Genomic DNA, 11,560 nt, shown 5'->3' on the forward strand with positions numbered 1-11,560 from the left:
TTGGCCCGATGGGAACAATCTAGCGGTGCCGGAGTACCGACCTCTGGAAGTGTTCAGTCCCAGCGTCGATGGTCCCTATATGCCCTGGAGCGAAGGGGATGACATCTGTGAGCTGGCCATCCGACTGAAGGAGATTGAGCTCGGTGCGCTGGTGGGAGACAGCTTCGATACCATAAGATGTAAGCCTGATAATAACCTGGGGACAATTAGAATTATTTTTTAACACAACCTCAACTTATCTTAACTGGAAAGTATTTTTTTCAATATAATTATAGCCTAAAAAAAGACTGAACTAAAATGTTGAGTTACATTTATCTCTCACTCTCCCTTTCTTTATAGACGTCTTCCTGAACACCGTCCGGTATGATAAAGTGCAACAGATAAGGAGACGGAAGTGATCAAATCACCCAGAAACGTCAATCAGTAATTGTTTATTTTCACAGGATTAAATTGTTGGTCCACAACCCACAACAAACAATTCTGTTACCATCTTTATTGAGCTCATCTGAAATTCAAATCACGTTGTCTGGTTATCAGTTCCAATAAACCAACCATTATAATGTGAAAGATGTTCATTTATACACAAAGCTGGTCAGCATCTATACAGGTAAGAGACAAAAAGAGTTGTTTACAGTACATGGTAAGATATAACCACAACCATGGGTCTTTTCTGCTCCAACAGCACGATAAATGCTGGAGAGAAAAGCAACACCATGGTCTGGAATCAAGACAGCATTCCTCACATATTTACACACAGACACACTCAGCTGGTATCGGAGGGCTTTTCCCAGCCTGCGTCTGAAAGAGAGACGGTCAACTGTACAGTGGATTGATGGAAACAACTAGGTCCAAATGAAAACAAGACATTCGCCTGCATTTGAAAGAACAGGGCTGGAGAGACTGGAAATGGCATTCTCACAGAAACACAGTCAGAGAGAATTCTTATGGTAGAGTGTAATTTGTTGCCATCGTCTGTATTGTCCTCCCAACAGAAGTCCATTTCTATCCTGTCTTGGCATTGATTACAGTATGCTGCAACACTGTGGCCTGTGATTGGTCCTGTGACCTTTCCTTCCAGATCAATCAAAGCTGCTGAAGGGCTTTCCATAAAGTGGCTCCGTTGCCTCATGTGACACATACCTCCCGAATAAAGTGCATTTCACCGGCTCTCCCTACAAAGTGTTTGTTATAGTACAATCATCAGGAAGGAGTTCAAACGTGGCTTAGACAGTTACATCGTTATGCAAATGGTGGACCTCTGGGGGAGGAGCTCACCCAGCCGTGGAGCTAACAGGGATCAAGTCCAAACCTTCAAGCCCGAACCGGTACCAACAGCAGGCAGTAGTGGGCTGCTGTGCCACCCTCTGTCTATGTCAATAAGAGCTGTTTGTTTATTGTTTGTTGTCTGTGGCAATAAAAGGACTTAACATCAAGAGGCTCATGTTGTGGTGACTAGCACGTTTCATTATATACTTTAGGCCCATTCTCCTTAGTTTGGAGAAGACATATTTACTTTATGGAATCAAAAGATTTAGTGGACATAGTCCTCACCTTGTGACCTTTCCTGACAGTTTCAACAGACAACACAATTGAGGTGTTTCTTGAGGGCTTGTTGTGTATAAAGAGATGAGAAAGATGTCATCACTATTATGTACATGCTTATATACACAGTGATCTATTCATTTCTCCTTCATTTGGTCCTTTCATCATCATGACAGAATTATTTGTCATGACCATTGTACTTCTTCAACATTTTGACAGACACACTCACCTTTCATTTTAGCAGGTCTATGCTGAATTACTTAGGTATTTACAATAAAAAGTAATGAATGGCATGTAATCTTAGAAACATCGTTGAGATGACAGATGGATACAGAACACTTTCACCCTTCACTAACTCTAGACCCAGAGTATGTTCAAACATGTCCAAGCAAAGTGGCCATTCCCCATGACAAGAGAGAGAAAGAGCAGGGAGAAGAAACCTTAAATCAGTCTTAATATACAAAAGCAGAGTTCCTCTGAGGGAGTCCCAATCTGTGGTGTGAAGAAACACACTGTAGTCCCACCTAATGAACACTAGGGGGCAGAATCAAACCTGGAACTCAAACATGTCACTCTGCTTCTTGGCCAGCTTGGCCACCTCCTGACGGATAGCCTGGACCAGGGCGGAGGTGGAGAGGCTGCTGAGGGGCACTCTGTCCATGGGATCCCCCACGTCGGGCAGACTCTGCTGGGAGGCAGCGGTCGAGCTTGGGGGGTTCTCCGAAGACTGGCTGTACTGCAGGGGGAGCCTGGGGGTGCTGCCCTGTGGGTAGCGGGGGTGAGGGAAGGCCTCCACATACCCCGGCAGGGGCACCTGGAAAAGACGGTGGGGGAGGGGGGTTTAGGAAACAACCAACTATTTTGGTGGCCATTTTCGTTGCCCACCAAAATCACAGGAAATGCAGCTGCTAATTTTCTTATTCTAATTAACACTATTGTATCAGTTTGCTGAGTGAACATTGCCTCTCTTGCACTAGTACTATATTCAAATGGGTGATAAGGTAAAATATACACAAGCACACTAGGACGACACGCACAATAAAGGAACAGAAATAAGAAATCACTGGACAATGGATTCAAACAGAGTTTGAAGTCCGTTAATAGTCTACTTTCCAATCTGGGTATGAAATGTGCATGACTGTGCTGACCTACACAACAAACACACTCTGAAAAAAAAATTAAAACAAAAACAAAATAGGTGTTCATTTAGGAAATGTGCTCAACTACCCCGGTATTTTGCTGTGTCCACTCAACGCCAGCCATAAATTCAGTTCAGCAAATGGTTTCTAAATGACACTGGTTCTGCAAAAAGACACTGTGTGAAGGCATCTGGTTGAAACAGGCAGACAAACAGGGATAAAAAGAACATTCCATACAGACAAGGAGAGTCTAGTGCAGAGAGGGGAACCCATCTTGTGAGGGAGAGAGATGGAGAGAGAGACAGAGAAAGAAAGGAAGAAAGAAAGAAAAAGAAAGAAAGAAAGACAAGTGAATAATAAAGGTTAGCCGCCCCATCCTGCTCAAGGGTAGTGATGAATGGCAGGTTTTTTTTCAGCTTTACTGTCAATCACACAAAAAAGGCTTCATACAAAATGGCTGCCAAACAGTGGCTGGCTAACAATGGAAGAAATTTGATTGTCATTCACTCTGCACTGATAATTGTGCTTCTGCGGCTTAAATCTCATTCCAGGCACCATGAAACAAAACTCTTCATAATGCCACAGTTTGTTGCTTTTAGCAATCGGACCCTCCACCCTCTAGACTGTCCCTAACCCTGGAGCAGAACGGGGCTTTCCCTGGTGTGTGTGAGGTGGGGTGTGAAGGACCCTTACAGAGTCTGCCCACTGGGGGGGCACGTCCTCGGGCTCAGGGGGGTAGGACATCCAGGAGGGGCTGCGGTAGGAGGACGGGGGCGTGGAGACAAAGAAGTCGGAGTAACCGGTCCTGGCGGCCGGGATGGCGTACACGGCTGTCATCGGGTTTCCTGTTGGGGATAGGAAAGGAAGAGACGAAGAGCTCACTGTCAAAACAAACTAGTTATCCACCTTTTCTTGTAGAGGATGGTTAAATGAGGTCGCTGTCCAAAACTCACAAACACATGCAGGCGCACGCACACACACACACACACACACACACACACACACACACACACACACACACCTGTACACACACTGACCTGAGTAGTTGGACATAGACTGCTCTGCTGTGACAGAGGCCAGCGCTGCTCTGGAGAGGGGAGGGTAGGGGTTGCTGTCGTGCTGAGTCTGCATGTCTGTGACAGACAACTCGGAGGTTCGGCCCTTGGGCGCCAGGTCAGACGAAGAGCTAAAGGGGGGAGAGGGATAGATAATACACTCTCATATCACGTATGGGGTTAAATATGTTTTTGAAAATACCAACGTGCACACTCTCACAATGTTGTGTTGCTGGGAGTTTCAAATTAATAATGACATACTCCCGCACACACTTTTTCTCTGCTTTTAATCTGCCAATGTTTCGGTTAGACCTTCATCAGGACAGATTTTCAAAAAATAATTTTTCAGTTAAATACATATGTATTTGAAATCATTTTAGATACTTTGAGCGTTTGCTTGAGTCTGTCTGGAGTGTCAGGTGTTAAAGGGTTAACTTTTTGGGACAGGCCCATTGAGCCTAATTCTATTGTTCCAGGAAAGTTCATTTTATATAGTATATCGGCCCAGTGTCATCTTAAGCAGGCAATACATATGCTTGAGCTTAACACACACACAGATAGAGTGTACCTGTAATTAGTGCCTCAGTGAGCCTCAGTTTGTTGTCCTTACTAGGTAGTCCTATAGCTATCTATCTATATGCAATACCAACCATATACCACAAGGGGGCAGAGACTCTCTACGAAAATATCAACATCTCCTTAACTTCATGTAATCTTCCAATGCATTGATTCAGCATTCAAATGTACACAGGATTCAAAATCACCAGGGCATCAGTGCATTTACCTGGTGAATATGTATTAAATACCATCTGAATTTTAATGTTGAGTCAGATGGTTTTGGGGTGGTGTGTGCTAATTGCACCTGAGGTGAGACCATTAGCATACTGCCATGTACTGTGTGTGTGTGTGTGTGTGTGTGTGTGTGTGTGTGTGTGTGTGTGTGTGTGTGTGTGTATGTGTGTGTGTGTGTGTGTGTGTTTGTCTGTGTGTCTGTGTGTGTAAGTTTGTGTGTGTCTGTGTGTGTGTGTGTGTGTGTGTGTGTGTGTGTGTATGAGGGGAGGAGAGGTGCTGGGCCTTACCGTTGTAGGGAGGCTCCTGGAGGGGGGCCGGTGCGGGGGGGTACAGGGGGAGGAGGGGAGCCCATCACCATGTCAGGAAGCTGGGTGAACCGGAAGGCCTAGGGTTCAGAACCAAGACTGACACAAGTATACAAGCCAAGGCACTGTGTGTTCATTACATAATAAAATAGATGTTTAGCGCCAACATAGCCGCGTGTCTTACTGGTTTTGGGAGGCTGCACTGGTACGTGTCCAAGCCGTAGGCTGGTAACCACTGCAGGCCTCCCCGGCCCTGGCTCATGGTGCCGGGGGCACTGGTCACCACATCCGAGTAGGGAAGGGGGGGAGGCCCGGGGCTGTAGTGCCCATGGTGGGAGTGAGGGTGGTGGGAATGGCGCCCGGCCGTGGAGTGCCCCCCTGAGGCCAGGCTGAAGGCCTCCTCCAGCAGCAGGTGCATCTGCTGCCTCACCTCATCTATGGAGGGCTGGGAGCTCAGTGTGGAGGTCTCCGAGTGACCTTTCACCCCCCGGCCGTACATGTAGCCCCGCGGGCCCATCAGGCGGTCCACGTTGGTTTCCTCGATCAGCTCCGGCTCCGTCTGACACACACACACACAGGCACGCATGCACCCGCGCACACACACACATGCACACACACACACACACACACACACACACACACACGCACACACACACAATAGTGAAACCATTACATTACATTAAATTACATTAGTCATTTAGCTAACGCTTTTATACAAAGCAACTTACAATAATTGCATTTAATGTAGGAAAAGCCAATGTACTACTACTTTCCAGAACTCACAAGTGCATCTGCTTTCTGAAACAAGTGACTAATCTAGCGCTGAAGGCAAAGTGCAAGAATAGCAATCTAAAAATACAACAGGTGCTTAAGATGCAGGATCATGGTAGTACTTCTTGAAGAGATTAGTTTTGAGCCTGAGGTGAGATGGGCAGCGACTCTGCTGTCCTGATGTCAGTGAGCAGTTCATTCCACCACTACAGGGCCAGGACAGAGAAGAGCCGTGACCGTGTTGATGTACCACAGGGGCCTCGGAGTGACGGGGCAACCAGTCGCCCGAGGTAGCAACCAGTCGCCCCAAGGTAGCAGTCATGGTAACCAGAGTTGAACTGGATGCGAGCTGCTACAGGGAGCCAGAGTAGGGAACGGATAAGGGAAGTTGTGTGGGAGAATTTGGGGAGGTTGAACAAGAGGCAAGCAGCAGCTTTCTGGACAAGTTCCATGCTGACACCGGGGCCCCAGCAAGGAGGAAGTTGCAGTAGTCCAGGCGGGAGATGACCAGGGCCTGGATGAGCACCTGCGCCATTTCGTCAATGCGGAAAGGGCGAATCCTCCTGATGTTGTAGAGCAGGAATCCGCAAGAGCGTATGATGGATGTGATGTGTGCGGAAAACGACAGTACAGGGTCATACCCAGATTCCTTGCAGACCGTCAACAATGTGTCATCAATTGTGATGGCCAGGTCGCGGTGTGGGCCGCCCTTCACCAGGAAGAACAGCAGCTCAGTCTTGTCCAGGTTGAGCTTGAGGTGGTGTGTCGCCATCCACTCCGAGATGTCAGCCAAGCACCCAGCTATGCATGCCTCCACTTGTGTGTCAGAAGGGGTTGACAGGACCAGTTGGGTGTCATCGGCATACCAGTGATAGGAGAAGCCATGCGAGCGGATGACAGAACTTAGAGATGTAGTGTAGAGGGAAAAAAGGAGAGGACCCAGGACAGACCCTTGCGGAACCCCCATACTCAGTTTACGACAGTTCCGACATCTACCGTTTTCATGTCACCTGGTAGGAGCGGCCTCAAGTAGGATGCAAACAGGGAATGTGCAGAGCCAGTGACGCCTTTCTCCTCAAGGGTGGAGAGGAGGATCTGGTGGTCTACCCTATCAAATGCTGCTGAAAGGTCTAGGAATATCAGGACAGAAGAAGAAGAGTTTGCTCTTGTGGCATGGAGTGACTGTCACTGCAAGGAGGGGGTCTCTGTCGAGTGGCCAGCTTTGAACCCGGACTGGTGGGGGTCCAAGAGGTTGTTCACCACCATGAATAGCTCAATACACATGAGCAGCTAGCAATGTGCACACATTTGCACCATGCATAGTGTTACGTGCAAGACATTTATCCTCTCTTAGACCACCCCTATCTGGACCAGGCCTAGTCCCGTACCAAGAAAGCCATACACAAGATGAACAACACGCCCTACAATAAATGTTAATATGACAGTACATTAAAATATATTGAACTATACTATTATTACCCCCGCCCCAGCACCAGTGCAGGGAGAGAGGTTATGTTTTTGGCGGCGTGTGTGTGTGCGTGTGTTTGTTAGCAGGAATACGCAAAAACTACAGAACCGATTTTCACAAACCTCAGTGGAAGGGTGTAGCATAGTTCAACTTAGAACCCATTACATTTTGGAGCAGATCTGAAGCACGGTCGGGTCCAAACACGGCCGGCCTTTCACCTCCATTATTTTTTTTAACCAGGATTATGCAAAAACTGCCAGACCAAATTTCCTGTAGCTCCCTGTGTGGGGGCGCTAGAGTCACGGGGTTTGGACTGCGGTGTGCAGGGGGAGAGCCCGGAGTGCACCACATTGCCCCCAGCCAGCTGTGACCTGAGGGGGGCTCCACAGAGCTGACCAAATACAGCCACGCATTCACCTCCAGTCATTTTTTGGACTAGGATTAAACATAAACTACCAGACTGCTTTTCATGAAACTCGGTGGAGGGGTATAGCATGGGCCAATTTAGAACCCATTCAATTTTGGCGCCCTCAGAGCCACGAAATGCATTCTGCGGCAGAGGTCTATGCTCTCTGAGCACCATTTCTAGTCTGCATTGCGTTAGCAAAATGTGTTCATTGCAGTCTTACTGCAGTCTTATTATATCTGTCGAAATGCCTATAGCTTATATTCGCTTACCATTGAAATAACAAGCCGTGCATTTTAAGAATGTAATTATTTGTCTTAGTCAGCGATCTGTGAATTCAGCCTAGGCTATATTAAGATAAGATATGAATTTATAAATCCCCAGGGGAGCAGCAGAGTGATATAAAAGGCAGGCCTTTTTTATACATGTCCCTTTTCCCTGCAGTGAGAGGGGCTTCTACAATCTATCTATCTATCTATCTATCTATCTATCTATCTATCTATCTATCTATCTATCTATCTATCTATCTATCTATCTATCTATCTATCTATCTATCTATCCATCCATCCATCCATCCATCCATCCATCCATCCATCCATCCATCCATCCATCCATCCATCTAAAATTGAACACGCAAATATGTTGAAGCCTAAATAAAAGCCATCATGTTCATGAGCCTTAGACCTTGTGCAAATCTATAATTTTATTGTTTATTGTTGTTGGATCATTGAAGTTGAGGTTCTCCCTCAATGGATTTTCTGAGTTTGAAATAAAACGTTTTTAATGCTGCCAGTTAAAGGAATGGGCGATTGCTTGCTGAATCAATTGTCCCGCGCCCCTGTGAGGCTCAGCCCTGCTGGGCATTGTGCCCTAACGGCATACAACCCCCTTACAGTAGTGAGCCGATCCATGGCAACATATTGAAGTTCCAATTAGTACCACAGAGCAAAGAATAATGGCTGAGACAGAAGGTGACGTCACACAGACAGTGGAGTGTCATTCTGCTAACTCTCTCTGGGCTGAAATGAAACTGCATCTTTCTACTGCGTTTTGTATGTGGTTTGGTTTTAGGGGAGGAACATAGTGCAACCTTGGAGGGCCCTATATATATGTATGTATATATATATATATATATATATATATATATATATATATATATATATATATATACTGTATGTATTAGGGGTGTAACAATATATCGTGCCACAATATATTGCGATACAGAAACGTCACAATACGTATCGTCAAGATGAAAACAATATCGTGATATGTTTATTGTATATCAGTGAACGCTGGCTACACAACGCTGGTAACAAACACGTCTTTTGTGTCTAGGCCTATCCATGATATTAAAACAGTTAAGCTCTAAATTCACAAAGTGTAGTGGAGTAGAAATGTGGAGAAATGCACTATTGGTGTGAACAGCAGCGCTACTGCAACGCTTCACACCTGCCCTTAGTGTATCGTATCGTATTGTTATCGTCAACCCAATATCGTACATCGTATCGTGAGATTAGTGTATCGTTACACCCCTAGTATGTGTGTGTATATATATATATATATATATATATATATATATATATATATATATATATATATAAATTAAAAGCCTCAATGATTCAGGAAGTCAGTGATGCATTTTCCTGTCACGCTGTTGACAAGGTGCTGACTTCGCACCCGGGGGCTCTCATCAGCAGAATGGGAGGAGACCCTGTGAAAGCTGCTCCCTGGTTGGTTCCAGCGAGGGCTAAGGCGGTACCAGGGACAGCTTTGTTCAGTGAATTGAGTTTTGTTTATCTATCCTCTGACTCTCTTCCCTCTCATATTGCTCCCAGATTAATTGTGACGATAAACAATCCAGCAAATTACAGACAAGTAATTAAGCACTGCAGCAAATTGCCGGGGGTCTGTGTGCCTTCCTCTTTCTCTCTCTCACTGCCTCTATCTGTTTCCTATAAATCTCTCTGACGGCATCCATCTTCCTCTATCTCTCTGTCCATATGGTCCTCTTCTAAAACCTTATTTTCTTTCTTCATCCTCTACCTCTTCCCTCTCTCTACTACTCTTCATCCCTTTACTCTAGGTTGAGCTGTGCTCTCTCAACCCCACCCCACCCCCTCTCTCTCTCTCTCTCTCTCTCTCTCTCTCCCTCTCTCTCTCTATATGCCCCTCTTTCTCTCTCCTCACCTCCTTCTCCCTCCCTCCCGCCCTTTCCTCTCTCCGTGATAAATGAAGAGGAGCCGAGGGTGCCCTACTTCCTGCGCCGAGTCAAGGGGAGGGACAGGAGACCTGGTGCAGCGCGCCTCATAAATCAGTCCCCCACCGCAACACGGACAGGCGGAGACGTGGATCCGCAGCAATGTGACCCGCTGCTAATGTACAGTATTCCCACTGTAACCAACAGAGCCGGGTCTGGTTCTCGGCGCGAGAGGGAGACTAGCCCATAGCGTCATATTTTTAGCTGGCCGACTCTGCTGTCGGGTAACTGCAGGGCGGCCATGTTCCCCTCCCAGGACAGGTAGAGAGAGAGGAGGCGGAGTGGTGGGGCTGGAAGGTGTAGGACAGAGATGGGGGGCAGGTGGTGGTTTGCCTGTGGAGATACTAGAAAATAAAACTGCGCTATTTCAGCCTGGCCGTCGCCAACTGTGCTTATGCCACTTGTAGTGTAATTCTCGCCGTTTAAACTTGATTATACAAAAAAGGCAGCTTAATAAAACATCATAATTCAGACGGTAGCCTTTGAAAAGGGTTAAGCTATCAGCGGCGTTGGCTCCTCAAGTGAAACACTAAATCGGTGTTCTAGTTTGTTTAGATACGGTCTGGAAGATTACTTTTGGGAGCGGCACTTTACATTTCCTATTGGTATTCAGAATGTGTCCATGGGGCTCTGTATCCCCGGCAACAGTATCTCAGCAGCAGAGTGAGAGTGAGAGAGAGAGAGAGAGAGAGAGAGAGAGGACAGGAGAAGCAGCAAGCCTGAGAAATATATTATTAATCAGAAAACCACCAGCTGGTTATGATTCTGCAGCTATCGATCATGTCACCGTGTCCTCCATCGCACACCTGGGCAGCTGCTGTTTTCTGGTTCTTATCTGATAGAAGGCACAGGTGAGAGAGGGTGAACTGAGGCTGTCCTGCAGGTATGCAGGTTGGCCAGGCTGGGTAATAGACACACGAGTCAGTCTCTAAACGCTGCGCTCAACTAGACACTGAGGACATTCATCCCGGTTACGTTGCTAAAGGTGGCGGAAAACAATTTGAGAGATTGTAAAAAAAAAAACTGAACCAATCCAACGTCTTTAGGACGGTTCTTCCTAATGGGATGGTGAATGTTTTGTTTTGTTTTGATTCTCCACTCCAGTTTGTTTGAGGACATAATTTCCGGTAAGGTGGGTCCTTCACCCTATTGGAGATGTAGGCAGTGGCTCTAATCGGCAATGTCGGTTTTCGGTGCTGTTCTAGCAATGGTTTTCAATGAAGATGTCTCCTGACTTTTGGTGGCGGATACAGTATCTGCAGCAGTCTGGCATCACGAGACTAGGTTGGTCATGTTATTTGACTGATAATATATCTGACCTAAAACATGCTGAATATCTCATTCTGAGCGGCACCCGGCCAAATCTCCCAGTTCAGAGTGTTGTTACAGTAGATGATGGCGAGGGTGGGGATAGGGTTGGTGAGGTTGTGGGTGAGGGTGAGGTTGCGGGTGTGGGTGAGGTTGCGGCTGTGGGTGACGTATTGGGTGAAGGTGAGATTGTGGGTGACGTTGTGGGTGAGTTTGTGGGTGAGGGTGAGGTTGTTGGATGATGAGGTTGTGGGTGAAGGTAAGATTATGGGTGTGGGTGAGGTTGCAGGTGTGGGTGACGTTTTGGGTGAAGGTGAGGTTGTGGGTGAAGTTGAGGGTGTAGGACAGTGAGGGTGAGGTTGTGGGCGAAGGTGAGGTTGTGGATGAAGGTGAGGTTGTGGATGAAGGTGAGGTTGTGGGTGAAGGTGAGGTTGTGGGTGAGGTTGTGGGTGAAGGTGAGGTTGTGGGTGAGGGTGAGGTTGAGGGTGAGGGTGTAGGACAGTGAGGGTGAGGGTGA

At 46.8% G+C, this 11,560-nt stretch overlaps 1 protein-coding gene across 1 annotated transcript in view; it reads right to left on the bottom strand.

Moving 5' to 3' along the window:
• Positions 1-2,089: 2,089 nt before the first annotated feature.
• Positions 2,090-11,560, bottom strand: part of kiaa1549lb (KIAA1549-like b) — a gene marked incomplete at both ends in the record, with an annotated part of 39,978 nt that continues 30,507 nt past the window's right edge. The window contains 5 exons of the mRNA XM_084437371.1: positions 2,090-2,356; positions 3,375-3,526; positions 3,719-3,867; positions 4,816-4,913; positions 5,018-5,392. Coding sequence (XP_084293497.1) covers positions 2,090-2,356; positions 3,375-3,526; positions 3,719-3,867; positions 4,816-4,913; positions 5,018-5,392 — 1,041 coding nt within the window. The remainder of the gene's footprint in view (positions 2,357-3,374; positions 3,527-3,718; positions 3,868-4,815; positions 4,914-5,017; positions 5,393-11,560) is intronic.

Source organism: Borostomias antarcticus (assembly GCF_949987555.1).
Source record: "Borostomias antarcticus genome assembly, chromosome: 4".
NCBI lineage: Eukaryota > Metazoa > Chordata > Actinopteri > Stomiiformes > Stomiidae > Borostomias > Borostomias antarcticus.